The sequence below is a fragment of the Salvia splendens genome, chromosome 2 (genome assembly GCF_004379255.2).
Source record: "Salvia splendens isolate huo1 chromosome 2, SspV2, whole genome shotgun sequence".
Classification (NCBI taxonomy): domain Eukaryota; kingdom Viridiplantae; phylum Streptophyta; class Magnoliopsida; order Lamiales; family Lamiaceae; genus Salvia; species Salvia splendens.
The window spans coordinates 23,979,429-24,005,078 of NC_056033.1; the positions used below are offsets into that span (position 1 = coordinate 23,979,429).

Below are 25,650 nucleotides of genomic sequence, written 5' to 3' on the forward strand. Positions count from 1 at the left end.
GTTTAGCTTATTCATTTATGTTGTGTTTTTCGAGCATTCATGTGGTAAAAATTAAACGTATCTGTATTGTATTTTCTGTAAGCGAAACATATTCCTTGTAGAAGTAAACTTAATTTCACAAGCTAAATAGACTTTGACAATCTATCGTGACGCTTTGGAGGATGCTGATTTGAGGATCGTGCTTCGGCTACAGCAACGTCTCACCAAGCTTCATGCTCACTGAAATGTCACTCATCTCCAACTCTCCGAATTCACGAGTTCTATCTTCCGTCACGAGACCAAGACGCACGCAAAATGTAATTACCAGATAACATTACATGAAATGGAATTAAGAACAGGTATAGGTAACAAAAACAGTGCAGTACTAAAGCTGATAACGAGTCAGCATTGCTTCAACTTGCTTCTGTCACACCTCTAGCCCAAACATCTTGAGATGGAGCTATCCAGGACCACGTCTACGCCATTCCTCATGCCTGCGGGATGACACAGATCAACCACGTCTTCCAGAAGCTGCTCCACGTCAATACATTTGCTCCTCAAGCTGCATCTTCCCAGCTCCAATCTTGCTTGTATCATGGATGCAGTTCACTATCCCTTGAAATACTAAACTTTTACTGAGAAATTGTCTTGCAGTAAGCCTCTTTAAAACTAGCATGCTATAATCACCAAGCGTCTGTTCCTACATAAAAATGAAATGCTCCAATCCTATTGTTTTACTGCGTTTTATAAGGTTAGAGGCACGCGAGCTCCAAGAATTTGACAGTTTCTTCTCAAAGTCTATGCCTGAAACTGTAACCAAGATGAGCTGGCCCAGCCAGCACACCCAGACCTGAAGTGATGAGAACAATAATGCACATAAGAACACTTTTTACCAGGATCTCATTAGAAAATAGGAGTACATCACTATTAAGACTAAAACACTGTATTAGTGGGAGGTGCAATAGACAGAAACAAAAAAAAAGATGTACTGTCAAATTTAGTAGTAAAACTTGAACATGTAGCATCCATATTGAAGCGTGTAAATAAAACAACTAGTTTTCTGAATTATGTTATTTTGTAAGCTATAATTTACTACACTACCTACCACTCATAAAAAACGGCATGAGTGTGCAAACAGAGCAGCACATGAAGAGCCTTTACATCTTACTTTCTAGTGTCTAACAGATTGCAGTACATAACTATATTGGCAATTGTAAGCATAGTATGAAAGAACATAGGTAACCTTGTGGGTGTGGGCCAATAAAATCGTATGGAACACATCTACGGCTGACCACTCATTTTCCTGGCAAAAGATTTTATTCTCTCTCACATGGAAGATCTCCAAGAGCTTTATACCTCCAATTGTAAAGTCGAGCTAAACTAGGTCTAGCTCTTCCCTGGGCGTTGAGCTCATTATAGGGAATTCCCAAATGGAAAAGAATCTTGTGAAACGACTTTGATCCATATGGCTGTACTTCTGAAAAGCTCACAACAGGAGGCACCTGACAGCTGGTGATGGTCACCAATCAATATACAACGTTTAAGCCGAGCATAGCCACCTTCTTGTCTTTGTATCATCCACCGAGAAAAATCCTGGCTCAGAGGGATCATCATTGTTTGGCTCATGTGTTCAACTGGAGAGAACCGAACAGCCCTTTGCCTTCAAATTTGACTCCAGGCCGAAGAATCTTATCCCGGACAACAGTAAACCTGCAGTCGTCTTCTTCATGTGGTCTCCAAGCATCTCATCATAGACTATTACATCAGCTTCACTGAGATATTTGGAGTCTTTCATGATTGAGAAGACTTTCCTCGCCTCTTCCATTGTTCCGTGCTTGCACATGCCATAAATAATAGCAGCACAGGTAATAGCATTTGGAGGACAACTTTGTTCAACCATTTCATTTACAACTTGAATTACCTTTGTGGCATCATTCGACTTGCAAACGTGGATAATTGTGAGAGTGTACTTAAATTCCAATGGACCACTTTCCACATTGGCCAAGCAGTCACGAATCAGCAACATAGCAGCATCTAACTCTCCCATTTTAGAAAGGCCTTTAACAAGAGACGAATAAGCAGCAAGTGAAGGAAGAGATGATATTTCTACCATCCTGTTGTACCAAACGCAAGCCTCTTTTACGTCTCCAACTTCAACAAAACATAAAATTGCAATACTGTAAGTCAATGAGTCGAGTACCATGCCAAGTTCATTAAGTTCATTGAAGAGTGCCAATGCCTTCTTTTCCTCACCACTCTTGTAAAGGGCCTCCATAAGTATATTGTAAACTGGAAAAGTAATATACTTTTGCATTTTCAAGTACTCAAACACTTCCAGAGCCACCACGACACCATCCACCCTCTCTACCAGGCCAGAAAAGAATTTGACAAGATATTCAGTGGAAAAAAGCCCCAGTTTCTGCATTTGCTCAAGAAACTCGTAAAATACTTTTAATCTTTTTGACTCTGCATAAGACACTAAGATGGGATTAACAGTATCAAAATCTGGTTGAAGATCTTCTCGAACTGTCATATGGAAAAGCTTATAAGCTCTGTCAACCTTCTTTGCTGTACACAACCCTTTTATAAGGGAGTTATATATTGCCAAATCTGCCCTGTACCCCGATTCCAGTAAATCTTTGAGCAATCCACAAGCTAAACCCACCCTCTCATCTACAACATATGCTTCAATCAGAGTTCCATAAACTGCCCTGTCTATCAAATAATTTCTCTCTTTCATCTCCTTAAACAATTTGTAACCCTTATCAACATGGTTACCTTTACAAAGCGCCATGACCAAAGTAGTATAAGCCATGACATCAGGATCAACACGATCCTTTAGCATCTCTTCCCACACCATTAAACAACCATCCAAATTATCTTCTGAGATCAACACCTTTATCATAGCCGTGTACGCAAAAACATCTGGCTTGGACAGATTCTTCCTCATCTTATCCAGAAGGCTAAACACTTCATCCATCTGCCCAGCTTTACATAAGCCCTTACACAAAATCATATAAGTCATATTTTCTTCCACCAAACCATCCGCCTTGAAGTCATTATAAACTGACATGGCTAAATCTACATGGTTAGTCTTAACTAATGCATCCATAATTCTGTTATACAAAAATACTCGTGGTTTTACCCCAAACTTCTTCATTTTCTCATAGACATAGTGTACCCGCAGACCTCTTTTAGCATCAGCGTGCATCCTAATCAAGATTTCAAATTGTTTCTCAGTAGGTGGCTTCCCTTGCATATGCATCAATTCAGGCACCTGATCAGCGGCCCGAAAGTGATTTGCCCGATTCAGAAAGTAAGCAAAAGCATTGTAACAGGCAAAATCATGCCGATAGCCTTTCTGCTTGCCTGATCCATCAAAGAATCAGCAAATGCATATCAGAACAATATAAAATGTAGGAAAAGAAAACATGACGTACTTTCAATTGCGGAAAACCCCCCTTCAAGAAAGGCAAAATGCATTCAAATATCCAATAAAGTAAATTTAAATTTTTGCAAACTACTGTCCAGTTATTACATTAAATTCTAAAAAGAAACACTACCATGGGCCAAAAACCACAATTTTGCAAGATGAAACAAAATAAAAGAAGTTGATATGTTCAGTCTCCTTAACACAGCAATTAGACAATTATCAATCAATATCTCCTCCCTCTACAGTCATGCACAACGAATCATGACATAACTGGTCATTTCATACTCATTTTCACTTATATTATTCAGTGAGTAAACATCCAAACTAATAAAAAAACAAGAGAAAAAAAATTACCTACCTCCTCCAAACAAAACAAATAAGTAAAGAATAAACTTTGATTCATTTACGGATAATAAAATCTGAGAACAGGACGAGAATAAAGCACAAAAAGTTAGTCTGGGAACACAGACATGCACCAACGCATGGGAGAGAATAATTTTTGTACTTAGTTTACATCTACGTAGATGTCAATGATATGCTTCAGAAATTGTCACTGAGGTTAGAAACAAAACAGCAGCAAACAGGAATTTCAAGTGAACATAAATTCTCTTCATGAACTACTTTGACTATAATGAGTCATAATAGTGGAATATCAAACAGTCATCCATTTATAGTGTGATAATAATCCGTAAATATCTCACATACTGCATTTTACACATCATGTCTTGGCAATAATTTGTTAAATGGTATAGTCAGATGCAAAACACATCTAAGCCTAGTGACAAAACTATATGCATTCAACAATAAACACATTCAGCCAAGTGGGAGAGACAAAGACTCATCACTTGAGAAATTTCAATTTTGTGTATCACCTTATATTAATTTCACACAATCATTACATTCAATACTAAATCGAATTAAAATGCCACAAAACATTTTCCTTATTGCCATAAAAAGGGTAACTAATTTAACTGAAAAGGTTATATACCAGCCCAGTTAAAGAACTTGGATGAGAGCCTCGGATCAACGTCAGGAAACTTGAGAACCTCGGAGACCAGCTTCGGTGTCACACGCCGCAGACGATTAAGGTCGGCCACGAGCTCCGGGGTCCAGTACTTATGGTTTCTGAAGGCATCTACAATGTATCTAGCGATAGGGGACAAGTTCTTGGCTAAAATGAAGAATCTCTCAGAAGGGTCTTTCACATGGAGGGGTATTTGGTTTGCCTTATGGTCCGGGTCCCATTTCTGGAGGTCGAACGGCTCCTCGGTGGGGCGGCCGAGTTTCTTCGGGTTCAGAGTTTGGCGGTTGGAGAATAAACCGCCGCGGACGGTGGGGCGGTTCTGGGAGGGTTTGCGGTGGCCGTAGAAAAAGTAGGGTTTAGATACCGGCGGCGGCGGAGCAGGTGGCTTCATCCAAAGGTATAGCTTCTTCTAAGGGTAATCTATACATTAGCAAAATTATTGCAACCAATATATAGCTATCTACCTATGTAATTATAAAAAATAATTCTTGTACACAGCTACATACACCCAAATTAACAATTGAATAATGCTAATGTATCACCTTATCAAACTTGTTTTTGGAGAACGATTGCGTAGAATCCGCGGTTTGCCCCTCTGTAAAAATTAATAATTTCCTCCAGTTTCGGATTCAAAATGTAATCAGAAGAGCTGAAATTTCCCAACAATCGTCCTCCGTCTCAACAGACAGCAATAACGTATCCGTGAACCTTATTTCAATGCGAATTAAGATGTGTGGGTGTTGTTCGAGCTGGAATTCTGGTGTCAAAGTTAGAGGAGATTCTTGGAAGGGAAGCTCTAAATAGTGAAAGGAAATGGGTGGATTTTTGAAGTGCGCTCACTGCTCAGCTTTGGAGAAGCAGCGGTGTCTCGCTGAACAATGAAAATTAGGGTTTTTTATTTATTTTTTGAGTGAATTGCACCAAAAAGCCCTAATTTTTCGCTGTGTAACAACAGATGCCTCTAACTTTTAAAAATCCCACCAGAGGGATCTAACAAAATATGTAATCACAAATCGTATTTTTTCGGACCATAACACCCTCAGGGCTTAGAAAGGCAAAACCGCCCTTTTGTATGGCCGCCACTGCTGCATGCACTGTTGATGGGACCTGTGAAAGTAATTGATGTGACAGCAAATCATGGTTCTTGTCCCCCTATTCTTAGGCAGAACCTTTTACTTGCTAATACTAAAAGATTGTTAGTTAATTTCTTTTTCTTATGTATAGACTAGCAAAATATTACTCCTATGTATCAGTTAAATAGGTTAATTGAGTTTGTATAAAGATTATTAGGAAATAGTTTTTTTACAATAAAGTTCATAATAAGCTTATAGGAGTATTTATCTTGATTTTTCAAAATACTAAAAAGTTTTTTAAATTAGAAACTTTCTTGCATTGTTTTATGCAATGTAATCAAATAAACATGACAATGAAGCAGAGTGAGGCAGGTATAAGGTCAAGTGGCATAATTGGAAGTGGAAAATGGGAGACATTCACATTCCACAATACAACTAATAAATATTTTTATCCACTCTATTTAAAACGGATAGGAACGCCACTCAATTTAAAGTTAATTTACTTTTCCTAATTCGTTTAAGGTTACATTTTCATTAAAATCTAATGTAACCATATATTCACAAATCACATTGTCACGCATTAATTTCAATAATGACGTAGAACTCCCCAAAATGAGTACTACTACTATTTATTTATATACGCGAACTTTACAATATTATATTATATATTTCTACTATATTTAACTTATTATCTTCAAAATTATCGTGAGAATGAAGAAGATCATACTTAATATTACTAAATAAAATAGACATCCCCTGCACATGCAGACTATGTGCAGGCATAAGGAGCAGGTGTAGTACGTAAAAGGTCTAAACGGCCCTTCAGCCCATTTGGGCATTTTCGTCCAAAAAATGGCAAAATATACACGTTTTGTGATTACATATTTTGTTAGATCCATCTGGTGAGATTTTTAAAAGTTAGGGGCCTCTGCTGTTACACAGCGAAAAGTTGGGGTCTTTTGGTGCAGTTCACTCTTATTTTTTTTCACTTCTTTTCTTTATTTTCATTAATGTAAGAGTGTCCACCATGATGGACCCATGCCATAGCCTCAAAAACTCTTCCACAACCACAAAAACACTTTCACAGCTACAAAAATTTATCTAGCACAATGGATAGTCATGTCACCGCCATAAATCACATTGTTTTATCAATTATTGGTATATTTTAATTGTACTAAAACAAAATTAATTGGAAAAAAATAAATAGAATGGAATAAATTGAAAAAAATGAATTGTGAATAGATATTTTATATAAATAAATTTAGAAAAAATAACAAAATTACAGCGCCGACGCCGCCGTGGTCTGCAGTGGACCGTCGCGGCGATCGCGCGATCTCCGCCGGATGCGCCCCTTCCACGCCGCAAATGCGGTTGAGCCGCTTCCGCCATCCCCCCCACCGCGGCAATACGCGTCTGATACGCTCGGATTTTGCACTGTTTTAATGCCATTATTTGGTCCGTTTTGGTGTCAAAGTTGCATTACACGTCCATATTTTGTACTCCCTCCGTTCCACAGTAATAGAAGCATTTCATTTTGAGCACTCATTTTGGAAAAATGATAATAAATGGTTAAAGTAGAGAAATAGTAAAGTAAGATAGAGAATAGGGTAGATAATACTCTTCTCTACACTATTCTCTATCTTACTTTGAGTGATACATTCTGTGATGATTTAATATAACTTGCTACATAATCGTGAGAGGAGGTTGGCGAGTTAGATCGGCTTAGTAGACACTACAATTAGCTTCCCTTAAAACAACATTGTTAATTGAGAGTGAGGACTTTTCAAGGGTCTTAGGAGCTTTAAGGAGTTACGGATCTAGGATTGACACCCCTAGTGTTAGTAATCTACATTTGTACCGCATGGGCAAAACTTAGGAGACTCGTTCTACTGAAGTAAGAACTGTGCTAGGATGTTGTAGTTGAAATTTGTATAACCATAATTGTGAAAGCACATCCCTGGAATTCCATTATCTCATATATTTATCTCCGTGTTTTATTTACAATTAGTTGTTTACTTTGTTTTTATTTTCAAAATTCCAAAATCTTTCGGTTTTCCAAATAGTAAAAGAAGCTTAGTAGAAGGTAGACATTTTGTGATTGTTTTCCCTGTGTTCGATATCCGGTACTGACCTTTAGCTATATTATTTATACCATGTATACTTGCAGATATTTTTAGTGCTAATAAAAAGTGCATCAGCGTCTAGTAGTGGGCTGCCGCGGCCACTGTGGACACTCTAATAATCGCTCTTCTCAATGGAACAGTTTTTATGGAGCAATAGATATACTCTCACCGGTCAAAATTATGAACATTGATTTGGCACGTATTTTAATGTATAATTAATAAAATAAAATATAAATAAATGGTAATATAAGTAATATTGATGGAGAGTAGGCAATCACATTGTTAGTAGTGTAGTGTAATGATATGAGTGGTAAGTAAAATGATGTATATGGATAATGTATTTTTTAACTATCCCAAAATGTTAAAGTTGAACTATGAGTGAAGAAGGATTATGAAATAGAGCTTAATTTAAAATTTTATAAGATTTAAGTTTTGATCCAAATTATTTAATAAGTAAAAAGCTTATTATTAATTATATTTCTAGCGTTATAAACAGTATAATTTTAGCCCACATATCATTTAATTAAGAGCAAGGCCCAATAACAATTACTTTCCAGCCCAAGACTTCTATTCCACTGCAGAGCATCCACGGCAGGTATATGAAGTGAGTGCCCATAATTTTAATGATTAATAGTAATATGATTTGAGATTTGGGCCTTTTAAATGATTTCGATTTGGGTTTACCATTACCTATTTTATCTTAATTCTCGTGTTATATCCATTATTCATATTTTTATGAAACGACGGGAGTACTTTACTCCTTTGTACAAAAATTGTCCAATGTAAGGGTTTCAAGTTCCAACTCACAATTTCCCTGAAAAGAGAAAATAAGATGGCACGTGAAATCCCTCTGAGGAGATGGCATATGAAAATTTATTTGGAATTGACCAACCATAAAAAGGGCTATGGATATATTGCCGGCCACCGTCATACATATTTTTTAACTTTTTTATCTATCTGTGCACATTTAGTGTGACATTATTTTTATCAATTTAATACCATTAACTAATGCAGAATAAAAAAACACACTAACATATTAATCACTACATACCATACCGTGCAATTTTGGCTAATTTCGTTTTGACACGATTATTTAAGAGAATAATATATTAGTGTAAAGATGTGCACTACATATTAAAGTTATTGACGAAAAAGACAATAAATCAAGTAAAATGATAAACCGAAAAAGGTTTTGCGTCAACAAGTTTAATTCACTATATGAAACTTTTTGTCCACTGAAAACTTTTTGAATTACGTGAGAATAATTTCTTGTTTTATAAAGTCATGTTCTTCACTAAATATATTCTACACCACTTAATTTCTTGGCAATTTGACGCAAAAGAAAAAGTTCACTATATTAAACTTTTTTTCCACTGAAAACTTTTTGAATCACGTGAGAATAATTTCTTGTTTTATAAAGTCATGTTCTCCAATAAATATATTCTTACACCACTTAATTTCTTGGCAATTTTATAAGGATGCAAGTATTTTGAGCAACTTCAATCTCCAAGGATTAAAGAAAATCGAGAGCTGAATATGAAAGGAACTGATAGATAATATTTCTCGTTTTTTTATGAGAGAATTACAATTAATATATGGACCCCGACTAAAACAAAATAAACTCATTACTCCACTATTTAACGCGACTCCATTACTATCTAATGCACTAACCTACTAATTAAATACACTGTAAACACATCGAACACATATAGTCGAGTGGTATGTGGCTCGTCCATCCTTAACCAAATAGTTAGGGGATCGATCTCTGCCTTTGGGTTGTAACAGCTTTAAATCCTTAGGTCAGTTGTTCAACCCATTGAGATGCCTCTTAGAGATGGTAATCGAGAGAGGCTGAACTCGTATTGATCGACATTGGGAACACAGAGAATAGGGAGTAGAAAGGTTCGTATATTTCCTGATGCATTACAATGATTTCCATCCTCAATTATATAGGAATAATTTGTCACTTATCTATGGAAATTGTATCAACCTATTCTAGGAAATAATATTCTTTGATATCAATCAATTATTCCCACAATCTTCTCCTCCCATTGATTCCGTTGATTGATTCCTTGTCATACTTTGACACTCCCCCTCAAGTTGAGCAACGGTATCTCCGATACTCAACTTGTCCAGAATTTCCTTGAAGACTTTTGGATGCACTGCTTTGGTGAGGATGTCTGCAAGTTGCTCTTCTGACCGAACGAATGGGAACTCTATGATTCCTCCTTCGAGTTTCTCTTTGATGAAGTGGCGATCAACTTCCACATGTTTGGTTCGGTCGTGTTGTACTGGATTTTCCGAAATGCTGATTGCGGCTTTGTTGTCACAGAACAATTTACTCTTCCATGTGGGTGGAAAGCCAATTTCTGTCAACAATCTCCTTAGCCACATGATTTCCATTAGCCCACTTTTGATTCCTCGAAATTCTGCCTCTGCACTTGATAGAGCAACCACCTTCTGTTTCTTGCTTCTCCAAGTGACTAAGTTCCCTCCTATGAATGTGAAGTATCCCCCGGTGGATTTTCTATCAATTGGATTGCTAGCCCAGTCGGCATCAGTATATCCATCGATTTCCAGATCATCTCTTTTAGTTAGGAACATTCCATAGCCAATAGTTCCTTTTAGGTATCTCACGATCCTCAATGCAGCCTCCATATGATCGACTTGAGGTCGGTGCATAAACTGGCTAATAATGCCGACCGCATAGGTTATGTCGGGGTCTAGTGTGTGAGAGGTAGATGAGTCTCCCCACTAGTCGTTGGTATCTCTCTCGGTCTGCAAGCTCAGCTCCCTCTTCCATCTTCAATCCATGATTGGGGATCATTGGAGTTTCTGCAGGCTTGCAGTCTAGCAACCCAGTTTCTGCAAGAAGATCTAGTACATACTTTTTCTGTCTTATAAATATTCCGTGTCTGGATCTCAACACTTCAATTCCAAGGAAGTACTTTAGTGCTCCTAGATCTTTCATCTCAAATTCTTTGGCCAGATTTTCCCTCAAGTTTTGGATTTCTTCAGTATCGTCTCCAGTGATGATCATGTCATCCACATAGATGATTAGACATGTCACTTTTCCATCCCTTCTCTTGGTGAAGAGTGTATGATCTGAATGGCTTTGCTTAAAACCGTGTTTGAACATTGCTTGACAGAATCTCCCAAACCAGATTCTTGGGGATTGTTTTAATCCATACAGTGTCTTCCTGAGGCGACACACTTGTCCTGCTCCAAACTCTCCTGAGTATCCTGGGGGGACTTCCATGTACACTTCCTTGTCCTTCTCTAATTCACCATGTAGGAATGCATTGGTTACATCAAATTGGTGTAGAGGCCAATCTTTGCAAGCTGCCACGGAAAGTAGGGCTCGAACAGTGTCTAATTTGGCAACTGGGGAGAAGGTTTCCTCATAATCTACTCCATACACCTGTGTATATCCCTTGGCCACAAGTCTTGCCTTATATCTCTCGATTGAACCATCAGCACGCCGTTTTATAGTGAATATCCATCGGCATCCAACCGGTTTTTTTCCTATCGGCAGTGTACACTTCTCCCATGTCTCGTTTTTTATGAGAGCATCTATCTCCTTCTTCATGGCTTCCCTCCAATGCTTGTGTTTTGAAGCCTCCTCAAATGACTGTGGTATTTCCTCTTCTTCATATAGGGCGGCTTCGAATGCACGGGCCATTTCAGTAAGCTGGCCTTGAGCAATGTTCGCCACTGCATATCTGGCTTTCCTCCCTTTCCAGTCAGGAGAGTACCTCCGTGGAGGGATTCCTCTTGTACTTCTGAGGGGTAATTCATATGGTTGCCATGTGTCTCCATCTTCATTGTTCCTGTTCACATTAGTATTCTCCAGCCGTACATTATCAATAACTGAATTGTTTACCTCAGGATTCGAAGACGGGGTTGAAGTCGGAGGAATGTCACCTAACTCCACTTCTTGTTCTACGGGATTCAACTGCCCGGCGGTACCACTACTGTCCTCTGTTGGACCGACGTCTGTGACAGGACTTGGCTCAGGTTGATCTTCTCCCCCTGACTGGTCTCTCCCCTGGCTAGGTATAGGTGTAGGAAGCCAATTTAGTTACGTGCTAATCGGGTGAGGATTAATCGGATTGTGGTTTGTATCAGGTTATGAATATTTAACCCTAACTTAAATATTCGAACTTTGGGCTAACCCAGCAGAATAATCAGGATACTACATTACTACTGATAAAATTAACATGTGATCAATTCAGTTACATAATCAAAATTATTCACGATGTAAATTATTTATATAATAACTTTGTGAAATATCCTTAAACATTAAATATTAATTTAAGATTGAATAAATAGAATAAACATAAATATATTTATACAAATTTTCAAATCTGTTTTAGAAATCAGAATTTTCAAATTTACTTGTCTATTATTATATTAATAAAATCTAAAATATATGTGTATTTAATACAAAATTGAAGATTATTTACTTATTAATTTATACTATATATTATAAAAATTATCTAAAAGACAAAATAACATTAGACAATACTTGCACTTATGTCCATCAAGACCTATGTCATCCCTATTCGAGTTGCAAGCTAATTGAGTTGTAATTTTACCTGGCTATAAATTTGAACTTTAACCCTCGAAATTTAACGAGCTATTCGGGCTAGCCTAAAGGTTGCCATGAAATATTAAGACTAACAAATTACTGGGTTTTTCCTTCTTTTAGAAAAAGATAATATGATTTAGGCTTCTAAAATGAGAGCCTTTTTTAATTACCGGATTTGGTAGTTTCGCATTTCTGAAACTCGTTTTAACGTTGAGTTTGAACAATGTTGGATTACCCACAATGTTGCATTCAAAAGAAAAGACATTGTTCAAACTCGACTCTAAAGTTGAGTTCTGGAAGTGCAGACTGCCAAAAATCCGGAAATGAAAAAAGCTCCCATTTTGAAAGCCCAATCTTATATGTTCTCCTAATAAAAAAAATCAAAATATTCATATTGGAATTATTTACCGACAATTACAATCAGTGGCGGAGCCAGAGATTTCATAATGGGGGGTCCAAAATTAAACTTCAAAAAAAATTACATAAATTAAATTATAAGGTTCAAAATGTAAAAGTCAAATGCAATCACATCATAACATTTGTCTTCTATTCTTCATCTTCTGAAACCGCTGCATAATAGTTTCATTGGTAACTTTAACAAACACATCCTTTTCGATGTAAGGAACTAAGCAATCATTCAATAGTTGGTCTCCCATGCTATTACGTAGAGAAGTCTTGATGATCTTCATTGCTGAAAAGGCTCTTTCTACTGATGCAGTGGCAACTGGTAAGATCAATGACAACTTAATTAATGAATAAACCATTGGAAAAACTTCATGTTTCCTTGTAGAAACCATCTTTTGAGCAAGACCACTGATTCCTGATATTTGTGAAAACTTTTCATCTATGCGCACATCGAAAATAAAGTTCTCAAGTTGAATTTTAAGCTCGGACAAAGCAACTTCAGAAAATTCAGAAGGATAATACCGTGCAAGACGAAGCAGCTTCTCCAAATCAAATGCAGAAAATAAATCCCTAGGATCAAAACATGACATGCATAAAACTAAGTCTGTGTTGACTTCATCAAAACGTTGATTCAACTCTTGAGCTTGCAAGTCAATAACAGAACAAAAGAGCTCAACTCGATAATAGTGGAGATTCTTCATTTTCTCAGCTCTACGTCTTCCTTTTTTTCGAGCTACAAACTCATCTTCCATGTCAAGCACATCCAGTTCATATTTGCAGTTGTATAACACATCCATTCTTGTCCACATATCGCACCACAACACCCGTTTGCTCTTTGACAGATACATCTCGACACTCATCAACTAATATGGAGAAAAATTCACTTCTCATATCATGTACAATAGCTTTCGTTGTCTCAATAGCAAATGCATTTATAATATCTCTCTGAATAACTGGTGATGTAAGTTTGAGATTGTCTGGAGCATTTTTTAGCACAACACTAGCTATCTCTTCATTGCAAGAAGAAATAACTTTCAAGAACTCAAGAAAATTACCTTGATTTAATGATTCTTCTGACTCATCATGACCGCGGAAAGGCAATCCTTGCATTATAAGATAACGAAGAGAAATAATCGTTGCATTTAATCGCAGGCGGTAGTCAAGCTTGGACTGTGTTGACTGTTTTGCCAAAGAGACCTCAATGTGTTGGGCTTGATTCATCAAATCATCACATGCTAATCTGCACCTGTTATGAGCACTTTTATGGTTTCCAACATGATCTCTTAATCTTTCTTTCTTGCGCCAGACCGTAAATCCCCCTGATACAAAAGCATCTTGTCCATTTCTGTGGAGTCTTGAAAAAAGATAGCAATATAAACAAAAAGCTGCTTCCTTTGTAACACTATATTCCAACCAATCCTTAAATTCATCAAACCAATGTGAGACAAATTTACGTTTTCGATTTTCATCTACTGTAGGACGAAAATCATGATTACGTGGTTGACACGGACCTTTAAGTAAGTAAGCTCTGCGAACTTGTTCTATTAAATTTGGTGGATAACTCATTATATCAGGTCGTTCTCCTGGATCACTTGGAAGATTCTCTAAATCAACCTTACTTTTATCTTCATTCGATAATTCTTGAGGTTGAAGAAGTGAAGGTTCAACTGATGAAGAATCAACGGAAGAAAGTTTCTTGAAATAACGATCCATATACCTACAAAAATAGTCAACACTGATTAAGTTCAAAATATTTGATATTTTCTGTATGCAAAACTATTAACACACACATCAAATAAAGAATTGGAGTTATAAAATTCCAATTACAGAACCACCGTAGTCCGTAGCCATTGAATTACATAAGCTATCTTCTTTCTCCCCCTTTGAATTATTATTGCAGCCAAACAAAAAAACAACCTATGTAGAAAAATTAATTGAATTATATTTGAGTTTTGAATATACCTAGTTCTAGTTTACCAAATTTCAGACTTGGAACGGCAGAATGAATACGCTAAATTCAGACTTGGATTGGAACGGCAGAATGAATACGCTAAATTAAGAGGCACGATTCATATATATTTTGCTGAAACCTATCTCTAATATTATATTTATTATAAATTATAATTATTGTGAAATTACTAAAATACCCCTAAGTTTTTTAAGAATTAGTGGGGGGACCATGGGCCCCCTGGCCCCACCCTCCCTCCGCCCCTGATTACAATGCATTCGGTTCACTTCAAAGAGTGGCAAAATTAAACTACACTACTCGATCTTCGACTCAAAATATTTTCAGACAATTTCAATTAACTCAATTCCATAAAAAATGAACTTGAATGAACATGCAATTTGGAGTTGTAAGGACCCTAATTTTCCTATCTTTTTGTTTTAGTTATTCTCGAAAGAACGTCGAATAGATAGGGTATCAAGGATGGGATGAAGAGGTAAGTGTAAGGATTGACGGTGGCGTCCCGGAGGCGTGTGGCAAAACTCCACTAATTCTGATTGTTTCTCTTCAATCTCTGCAATCTCTAGCCATGGACTTATCACAAATATATAAGTTGCACAAATGAAAACATACAAATCGAACTCCACAAATCGAATTCAGCATACAAGTAGCATAGGTTCAACAATTCGAATTGAACCCTAAATTTGTCATTTTCCAAGTCACACTTCCGGCGCACCACGTAAGATAAGTTTGTGACGGAAATTTATCACGTGGGGTAGTATGAAAAATTTACACAGTCCGATAAAGTTCGTGACTTTTAATGTGCAACACTTAAAGCTCATGAAAAAAATCAACGTATTTTGATGTTCATAATTTTAACAATTTGTCATCCCTTATTCATGTATTTTAAATGTGATTAATTATTTATCCATATACATATCCCATTAGTGTCTTTCTACCCAAAATAATAATGATTTATTCTTTCTATTCTATTTTTTACCACAACTTCTAATAAATTTGTAATTCATATTCAAAATATTTTAATTTTCACATTTCGGGGCGTTACGTAAAAAGATTAATTATTTTTGGTGGAAAGTTGCAAAATAAAATTAAGCAGTTAGGGTTTTAAATTTCAACGATAGATGAAATTGATTTCCTTATTATTTACGTCAAAGCAATTTTTGAATGCATGGATTCAATGCGACAGTTTCCAAAATAGAAGTACAGCCTAAAGAGTTATTATTTTCTAGAAGATGAATGATATTTTAGCCTCAAAATTACTACATTTAATGGAGAAATTCAAATGACATATCAATAGCTGCAAAATTACGGTCAATAAGGCGGTTATATTTTAGAGAAGAATGCCAAAGGGATCATTCAATGAACAATATCAGAAGAGATGAATGCTAATTGCTACCAATTTTGTTATAACTATCAATTCCATATTAGAAATATTAAAGATAATACAATCTTAACTATTATCATCGTTATATTACAATTAAGGTCCAAATTAGAAATAGTATAAGGTTTATCGATATTAATAGTATAAGGTTTATAATAAAATACAAAATTATTCTATATAATCAAAATATAAATGACACAGAATCAATCTAAACGACAAAACTCAAGATTTTTTTTTCATATTTCAGAAATAATGGGTGACATACTGTAGGAGGATCAGACTATCCGGATTCACTAATTACCGAGACCTCTTTGGTCTAGTACAAGATAGCTCAGTCAAACTATCACCCACGCGACTGATTTACACAAATACAAATACTAGCTATTACAATGGTAACTAGCTAATGATCTCGGACCATGCAATCATCAACCGAATGCATCCACAAGCCTCCGAGAACCTATGGCTCAGCCACCCGCTAATAGTACAGATCTATTCATCAGAAACCAAGATCCAAGGGAGCACAACCGGTTCCTCAAGTGATTAACCTCACACACCGGATACCAACCCCAAAACACTCCTCAACACCGGATCTAAACCCTCACCGAACACAAACTCAAGAAAACCTCTGAAAACAGAAACCCTAGTTTCTCCAGAACACAAGCAACCGAACTACTTGCTTTCTCCCACACTCACACAACATCAATCACTATAATAACCATGATAGATCATTGTAAACAACCAGAGATTCATCGGAGAAGAAGAAAGAATCAAGGGAATCACAACAGACTTGAGAGAGCAGAGAGAGAAATGAGAGAATGTCGAATGAATGCGGCGAGGGTGAGAGGAGTGGGGGTATATCAACAGCCAATTGGGCTAGGGCAAGCACATGCCCAATACACATCACTCGGGCCAATTAATTCCCAGGCCCAAATAATAGTCCACCACATAACAGCCCAATATAACCAACATACTCCACCTTGGACATTATTCTGGGAAACCAATTGCACTATTAGCTAAGGTTTAAATCATCACAGCCTACAAGGCAGCCCCCACAGCACCAAAGAACAAAGTTCACTAGCTTAGGGAAACCACCGGGTTTGCCTACTAGACTCCAGAGGGGCTGACACTCATTAGTCTATAGGACTTAATGCCTCCAGCCACCAAACACCCTTACCAAAGTAGATAAGGTGACTGAGGACTTTTTACCCCCGGAACATGCAACTATCCTAGGTCAAAATGCAGATATTTGATGCAGAAAAGAAGTTTTTCAAGTGGTAAGCATTTAGTTCCCATGTCAGCTGGGTTTTTATCTGTGTGCACTTTTAAAAGAGAAACTTCATTCTTTTCTACAATATCTCTGATGTAATGAAACCTAACATCAATGTGCTTAGTTCTATCATGAAAAATAGGATTTTTACACCACTGAATTGCAGATTGAGATTTAGAGAACATAATAGGAGTTTTCACAAAATTGTGTTCAGAAAGCACTCCCTACAACCACACAGCCTCTTTCATTGCCTCAGTAATGACAATATACTCTGCTTCAGTAGTGGATAGAGCCACTACGTGCTGCAACTGTGACTTCCAACTTATGCATGATCTGCACACAGTAAAGATATAGGAAGTGGTGGACTTCCTCTTATCTCTGTCATTAGCATAATTAGAGTCAACATAACCAGTTAATTTCACACCTTCATCACATTTAGAATAGCACAAACCATATAGCAGTATTTTTAAGATATATGAGCAACCATTTTAAAGCTTCCCAATGAACAGGACCAGGATTAGACATGTATCTACTCAAGCAAGACACATCATAGGCAATATCAGGCCTTGTGCTAACCATTAAGTACATCACAGATCCAATTGCATTAGCATAAGGAACTTTCTTCATAGCATTGATATCCTGTTCAGATTGAGGGCACAAGTCTTTACTCAACATAAAATGAGCAGCTAAGGGCACAGAAGCAGGCTTAGCATCATACATGTTAAACTTTTTTAGAATTTTGTGCACATAGGGTTCTTGATGCAAAACAAGTACACACTCTTTTCTATTTCTAAAAATATTAATTCCTAATATTTTCTGAGCATCCCCTAAGTCTTTCATATCAAAATTCTCCATCAAGGCAGTTTGCACAGCAGTTATAGTTTTTAAATAGGGACCCATAATCAACATGTCATCCACATATAACAGAAGGAAGACAGGCACATAATCAAGGTTCTTCACATACAAGCATGTATCAAAAGTACTTCTAACAAAGCCAAGTTTATGCATGTAGGTATTAAATTTGATATTCCACTGTCTAGGGGACTGTTTCAAACCATACAGAGCCTTTTTAAGCAAACACACATGATTAGGAAACTTAGGATCAACAAAGCCTTCAGGTTGTTTCATATAAATTGGTTTATCCAAATCACCATGCAAGAAAGCAGTTTTGACATCCATTTGTTTCAATTCCCAATCAAAATGAGCACACAAAGTAAGCATTAATCTCACAGTAGTAATTTTAACAACAGGAGCAAAGATTTCAGTATAATCTACCCACTCTTGTTGAGCAAAGCCCTTGGCCACTAATATGGCCTTGTATCTCAAACCCTCCACCTCACTTTTTAGCTTATAGAGCCACCTACAATCTACCACAGAAGCACCAAGAGGCAGGGGTACAAGAATCCAAGTAAGGTTTATTTTCAGAGAATTCATTTCCTCCAACATGGCTTTATGCCATTCATTCCAGAATTTAGATTTAACAGTCTGCTTATATGACTGAGGCTCATCCCCCATCAGATTCATACACATTAAAAGCCAAATTGATCAAAGCAACCAACCCCACATAACCATCATATCTAGCAGGTTTCTGAACATTAAGTCTTCTAGGCCTATCCCTAGATAACACATAATTATTCAAGTTGGGAGCATCAATAGCATTTTGAATCCCCGAGGGACTATTTAACACATTCTGGGCAGACACAACATGAGGAATTCTCATAGGACTATTAGGCATATCAGTAGCATTATCAACATTATCAGGCAAAGGCACATTAATAATATCATTATCTTGCAGATTCATCTCATGGGGTGTTTCATTAGGTGTATAGACTGGTGTAGAGTTCCAAAATGGCTGTTACACCTCACTTGGAACATCCACTGGATGCTCCACCACATCAGTGGGCTTTTCTGTGGACTCCACCTCAATAAGAGGGTCACTGTCCACATTCTCTGGAGCAGGGTTATCAGCCAACCTCAAGTAGAGGAATTCAGTTTCATTAAACACATCCCTGCTAATGATGACTCTAAACCCAGTCTCATCTCTTAACCAGATTCTATACCCTTTCACACCCTCAAGATATCCCAAAAACACACCCTTTCTAGATCTAGGTTCAAGTTTGTCAGTTTTAGTATGCACAAAAGCAGAACAACCAAACACCCTCAGATGAGAAAGGTTAAAGGATTTTCCAGTAAACACATATTCAGGGCACTGCCCTAACAGAGGCACAGAGGGAGATCTATTTATCAGATAAGTAGCAGTCATCAAAGCTTCACCCCAGAATTTTTTAGACAAACTAGATTTGTATGGGAACTAGCATTCTTAAACCCTAATTAATTCTTAAACCCTAATTCATACAAACTAGATTTGTATGGGAACTAGCAGTCATCAAGATATAATTCATTCTTAAACCCTAATTCATACAAACTAGATTGGTATGGGAACTAGCCAAAGGAATCTTGAATGGTGGGATTCTATTTTTACTATAAAACCATGCACTCTTTGTGGGAGAAATAGTTGATGTAGGAGTACTAATTAATTATCGCTAAAGACAAAACTCCCTTCTTTCTACAAGTGTAACTCGCCAAGTAACTTGGCGTGTAGTCATTTTATTTTTTAGTAAAAGTCAAACACATTTATTCTTATTTACTTTTTCCTCTCTCTTACTTTCTTCTCTTTACTTTTTCTTATCATACTTTATTATCTTTTAATTTAATATAATACATTTTTTTCTTAATCTTCGTGCTAGAAAGAAATGTCTCCACTACTATGGAACGGAGAGAGTATAACGTACTGATTTGATTCAAGTAAATTATTTGCAACAAATTTAATCTAATATCAAATTATTATAATTATATCAAATGAAAAATCATTTTTATAATTAATTCATATATATTACTCCCTCCGTCCCACAAGAATATGCACTCTTTCCTTTTTAGTCCGTCCCACAAGAATATGCACTTTCTAATTTTGAAAACTATTTTCTCTCTATTGAGGTGAGACTCATTATCCACTAACAATACTTTAATTACTTTTTCTCTCTACATCTCTCATACTTATCAATTTTGCATAAAAACTCGTGTCAGACTCAAAGTACATATTCTTTGGGGACGGGGGAGTAATAAAAATCATTTAAATATATAATACAAAAACTGCAAACACACATCAAGATATAATTCATTCTAAACCCTAAACATAAATGTCACGACCGCCCTCTAGGGTTAATAAATATGGGCGATCGTGATTAAAAGGACTTAAATGACAGACATAGAAGACTAGGGTTTTCAACAAGAGTTTGACCAAAAATTTAAGTTTAATAAATAAAACGATAAAAGTATTTATGTTCAGCAAGTAAATGACTAAGGGTTTAACATTTATTCAAAAAGAGTAACGAGTTTGCAAATATCCCAAATAAAACAGTTTTAGAATTTAATAAAAAGTATATGTAAGAAAACATCACAGCGGAAGCATCCAAGAGAAGAGTGACGTCATGTGTGAAGACACAACGACACTCGGAGTTTCAAAACGACCATAGTTTATTATTAATTCCTGCTCAACACCACCAACCGCTCGTCGCCGCTCAACCTGCACATAGTGAAAACATATGCAGGGCTGAGTACTATAAAAATAATACTCAGTGGCTCATGCCGAAAACATTTTAAATAAAAGTATATGTTATCATGTCATACGTAAGTAACCATCGGGGTTTTACTTTAGAAAGGCCCGAGGCACCCAAAATATTTTCCATTGTTCAAAATAGCGATTGCGCAATCATTTTCCCATAGACGTCAACCATATCTGCCAATACATGACAAGGAATGTGGCCGCAAATCAGGTCACTAGACCGGCCAGCCCGTACGCTAGCACACAGTCTACCATAGGTGTACACTAATCCAAGTAGGGTTTGCAGCCTTACGAGGACCCGAATTCGATTTATATAATAGTAGCAAAAGCCACATCAGATAGGCACGTAAAAACAAACCAAGGCATGATAATCATAGTTATTTCCATTGATTAAACATTAGGACATAGCCCTTATTTAAAAGAGAGCCCACCTCGACCGTTTAGAATCTCAAGTACTGCTTTCCCTTTGATATCACGCTTAGCGCACGAATTTTCACCTTTAGATAAGGTATTCCCAATCAGTCACCAACATGGACTTAAAATTTATGCATGTCCCTAACTTCCCTTTTCCCCATCAACATATGGAATTCACATCATAGCATACCTCTTTGCATATCACATCACTCCATCACATATATAATTCATGTATGTCATTCATAACATAATAATATAGTTGTTTTTGTAAAGGTAGAAATCTGGCAGCACTGCGCAACCATTTTATAAAAATCTTTATAACTTCACCCGACTTCTGTTGGGGCTAAAACTTTACCACGATACAGTAGACTCACCAAATAACTTCCAGTTTAAATTTCATGTCAAAATACCCCTTTTTGGTCGGTCAAATCAACAACGTAACCTACTGGTCGAGAAAGCATTTTATGGCAGAATTGCGCAGTCAACTTTAATAATTCACCAAAACTTCATATTTTAACCAAAAGAGTTGAAATTCACACACAACACATACAACATCAAGAAGTTCACTCAGGAAAAAGAATCGATCAAATCGGAGTTCATTTAGTCGGTCAAATATATGTCGGAATATACTATCCGAACTCACAGTTTTTCAGGCCTTTAAAAAGATTCGAATTAGGGTTTATCCCTATTTATTCAAAATCAACCTTTTCATGGTTTTAACACACAAACATGCTCAAAAGAGTCCTTATACTCATGCTTTCATAACATCACATATCATTCACCATAGATTCATTAAATCATCAAACAATTTCATTCAAAACGCAATCACACATACAAAAGCAAATTCCCACCGATTAACCCTTGGATTGAATTCCCTACGCTCTCTACATGCATGAGGGAGTCAAAGAATGTTTAGATGGAGAGGAATGAAGAATAGGGTCTGATTTTTACCTTTCTTGGACGAAACAATCGGTAGGAACGAATAAAAGTCTCGATTCTTCAACAATCTCTTGGAAATTCGAAAGGATCTTGAGTAGAGTGGAAGAACAAGTGAGTGAGGAGATGAAAAAGAGAGAATGGCGTGAGGGAGAGGGAGGAGGCGTGTGAGTGTGGTGGCTAGGGTTAGGAGTCTTTTATTTATAGAGTTTAGGGAATAGAATATTTCCCAATTAATTCAAGATTTGGGGGAATAATTGAAATAAAGATTTGAGAGATTTGAGGAGATTTGATGGAAGGAAATGGCGTGAATATTGAGGGAGAAATAAGGAGGATTTTTGAAAATCATGGCTATTTAATTAGCCTCTGATTTAATTTGGTGTTTTCATGGAGCAGAATAAAGTAATACGGAGCAAAAAATTAATGAAAATCCTCCCAAATAATATGGTAGTAGGCGTGTGGAATATTCCTCCCACACGGAATAATTTCCAAATCTTTAATGAAATAAAGTAGGGAAAGATTTGCTAGGACATTCCAATTAAAACATGGAAAGAAATAATTAAGGGATCAAAATAAATAATGAATAATTCTCTCCTCCCAAAAATTAGGAGATTTCGAAATCTCCCTTAGGAAAATAGTGGGAGTCGATTTTTCCATAGGACATAAGGTAATTAGGCTTTAGGATTTAATTTGGATAATTATCCCAAAACAAATAATTAAATCCAAGAAATAAAATTCCTCTCTAATAATCAATAGTGGTCGAAAATTTCCTCCATAAAAGGGCAAGGTAATTATTTATGATTCTAATTAAATCTCACCCCCCTTAAAATATAATTCACCGCAATATATATTTCATTCCACATCAATTAATTTAAGACACGTCATAAAATCAACGGATTTTGACTCGGTCAAATCAAATTAGGTCACCAATTCAAACACGTAGCAATTCATCAATTAATTCGACCATAAAAGAAAGTAAATGTAATCGTCTTAGGGTTCGAAAAGTGGGGCGTCACATCCTACCACCCTTAAAAGAAATTTCGTCCCGAAATTTGGTACTCTCATGGGAAGAGTTCTGGGTATAACTCCATCATCTTGTCCTCGAGCTCCCACGTGGCTTCTTCATGCCCGTGGTTTCTCCAATGTACTTTCACGTAAGCAACTAGTTTATTTCTCACATTTTGGACCTTTCGATCTAATATCGTTTGGGGTCTCTCTTCGTAGCTCAAGTCCGGGTTCAACGCGACTTCCTTGTAGTGAATCACGTGCTTCGGGTCAAACACATATTTCCGCAATTGCGACACATGAAAGACGTTGTGCACGTTGTCAAGGCTTGGGGGTAGCGCCAAACAGTATGCAACAGGGCCCACTCCTTCGAGGATTTCATAAGGCCCAATAAATCGCGGCTTCAACTTTCCCTGTTATTCCCTTCGACGGGGATACTTTGAGAAAAACCTTATCGTCAACTTGAAATTGTAAGTCGGTTCGTCGTACATCCGTGTATGACTTCTGTCTGTCTTGAGCTTCCTTTATCTTCTCGCGAATTTGTCGGACGATTCTAACCATCTCTTCAACTGCATCGGGGCCAAGTACTCTTCTCTCGCCAACTTCGTCCCAGTAGAGCGGGGATCTACACTTCCCCCCGTACAAGGCTTCGTATGGCGCCATGTTTATCGTTGCTTGGAAGCTGATGTTGTAGGCGAATTCGATCAGTGGTAGTGCGGACTCCCAACTTCCTCCGCGGTCCAACACCACGGCTCTCAACATGTCCTCGAGGGTTTGGATCGTTCTTTCGGACTGCCCATCTGTCTGCGGGTGAAAAGCGGTGCTAAAATTGAAACAAGTTCCTAGCTCACGTTGTAGGCTGATCCAAAATCTTGATGTGAACTTCGGGTCACGGTCAGACGTGATCGTCACTGGGACTCCATGCAGTCGCACTATTTCCTTTATATACACTTGAGCTAGCTTGTTTGATCCATAGGTTATGGGTATCGGTATAAAGTGTGCACTCTTGGTGAGTCGATCTATAATTACCCATATGGCAGTATTCCCTCTTTGCGTTTTTGGCAGTGCTGTCACAAAGTCCATGGCGATGTGTTCCCATTTCCACTCGGGGATTTCTAGTGGTTGCAACTTTCCGTACGGTCGTTGAGGGAGAGCCTTCACCTGTTGGCAGGCTAAGCAGCGCTCCACGAAGGCCGCTATATCCCTCTTCATACCGTTCCACCAAAAGGACTTCTTCAAGTCTTGGTACATTTTCGTACTTCCTGGGTGGGCGGTGTAAGGAGTCTCATGTGCTTCGCTCATCACTTCGTTTTTGAGCTCCTCGTTGTCCGACATGCATAGTCTTCTTTTGAAGGTAAGAGCGTTGTCACCTTCTTCACTAAAGTTTCCAGATTCACCGGTTCGCACCTCTACACGTATTTCCTCTAGTTTCGCATCCATCCGTTGAGCTTCTATAATTCTCGACCTTAGGTTAGGTTCAACAACTAAAGTGGCAATTCGCGCTTCCACCGTTTCAGGTGCTCTCACTACCTCCAAACGCATCTTACTAAACTCGCGGACCAGGCTTTCTTCGTTGGTGAGAAAAGTGGCCAGTTGGGGATGGCTCTTCCGGCTCAAGGCATCTGCCACTACATTTGCCTTGCCGGGGTGGTAATTGATGCCACAATCGTAGTCTTTCACCAATTCGAGCCATCTTCATTGTCGCATGTTTAGATCCTTTTGCTCGAAGAAATATTTCAGGCTTTTGTGGTTCGTAAAGATCTCACATCGAACTCCGTAGAGATGATATCTCCAAATCTTTAAGGCGTGTACCACTGCTGCTAACTCCAAATCGTGGGTTGGATAGTTCAACTCGTGCGGCCTCAATTGCCGGGATGCGTAAGCAATCACCTTGTTGTTTTGCATCAACACACATTCAAGTCCCACCTTCGAAGCGTCCGTGTATACCACGTAGTTCACTCCAGGTTCTGGCACTGCTAAGATCGGTGCACTAGTTAGCTTTTTCTTCAAGAGTTGAAAACTTGCCTCGCACTCGGGAGTCCAATTAACTTTCACCCCCTTCTTGAGTTGTTGTGTCATGGGTCTCGCTATCTTGGAGAACCCTTCTATAAACCTTCGATAGTATCTCGCCAAACCTAGGAAACTCCGAATCTCGTTTGGTGTTGAAGGTGCTTTCCACTGTTGCATCGCCTCAACCTTAGCGGGATCTACTCAAATTCCTTCTGTCGACACGATGTGACCAAGGAAATTTACTTCCTTAAGCCAAAACTCACACTTACTGAATTTGGCGTACAACTTCTTGCTCCTCAAAGTCTCCAAGGTGATTCGCAGATGTTCCTCGTGCTCCTTCTCATTCTTCGAGTAAACTAGTACGTCATCTATGAACATCAAAACGAACTTATCCAAGTACTGATGATTCACTCGATTCATC

The 25,650-nt window shown here is 37.6% G+C and overlaps 2 protein-coding genes across 5 annotated transcripts; both read right to left on the reverse strand.

The window, feature by feature from the left end:
* Window positions 1-45: 45 nt before the first annotated feature.
* LOC121791966 (pentatricopeptide repeat-containing protein At4g20740-like) lies at window positions 46-5,293 on the reverse strand. 4 transcript variants are annotated; one of them, XR_006048789.1, is made up of 3 exons: window positions 4,401-5,293; window positions 1,223-3,348; window positions 46-829 (listed from the first exon to the last, which is right to left on the reverse strand). XR_006048789.1 is itself a non-coding variant. In XM_042189776.1 (3 exons), the coding sequence occupies exons 2-3, from the start codon at window positions 4,825-4,827 to the stop codon at window positions 1,610-1,612; spliced, it is 2,166 nt and encodes a 721-aa protein (XP_042045710.1). In that variant the 5' UTR covers window positions 4,828-4,842; window positions 4,979-5,293; the 3' UTR covers window positions 1,023-1,609. The 4 variants fall into 4 exon arrangements, 3 of the variants coding, with proteins under 3 accessions (XP_042045710.1, XP_042045704.1, XP_042045699.1); XM_042189776.1 differs by lacking the exon at window positions 46-829 and having other exon boundaries at window positions 1,023-3,348; window positions 4,401-4,842; window positions 4,979-5,293; XM_042189770.1 differs by lacking the exon at window positions 46-829 and having other exon boundaries at window positions 1,023-3,348; window positions 4,401-4,845; window positions 4,979-5,293.
* A 7,416-nt stretch (window positions 5,294-12,709) lies between these two features.
* Window positions 12,710-14,433, reverse strand: LOC121780609. Its single transcript, XM_042178222.1, has 2 exons — window positions 14,140-14,433; window positions 12,710-12,947 (listed from the first exon to the last, which is right to left on the reverse strand). The coding sequence occupies exons 1-2, from the start codon at window positions 14,339-14,341 to the stop codon at window positions 12,754-12,756; spliced, it is 396 nt and encodes a 131-aa protein (XP_042034156.1). The 5' UTR covers window positions 14,342-14,433; the 3' UTR covers window positions 12,710-12,753.
* Between the last annotated feature and the right edge of the window lie 11,217 nt (window positions 14,434-25,650).

What these genes read in the sequence shown, in the direction of transcription:
- LOC121791966 (XM_042189776.1), bottom strand. Translation starts at nt 4,827, where the DNA reads ATGAAGCCACCTGCTCCGCCGCCGCCGGTATCTAAACCCTACTTTTTC. An exon ending in CAAGTTCTTTAACTGGGCTG is followed by an intron (nt 3,349 to 4,400) that starts GTATATAACCTT and finishes TTGATGGATCAG; the next exon opens with GCAAGCAGAAAGGCTATCGG.
- LOC121780609 (XM_042178222.1), bottom strand. Translation starts at nt 14,341, where the DNA reads ATGGATCGTTATTTCAAGAAACTTTCTTCCGTTGATTCTTCATCAGTT. An exon ending in CAGAGCTTACTTACTTAAAG is followed by an intron (nt 12,948 to 14,139) that starts GTCCGTGTCAAC and finishes TGATCTTACCAG; the next exon opens with TTGCCACTGCATCAGTAGAA.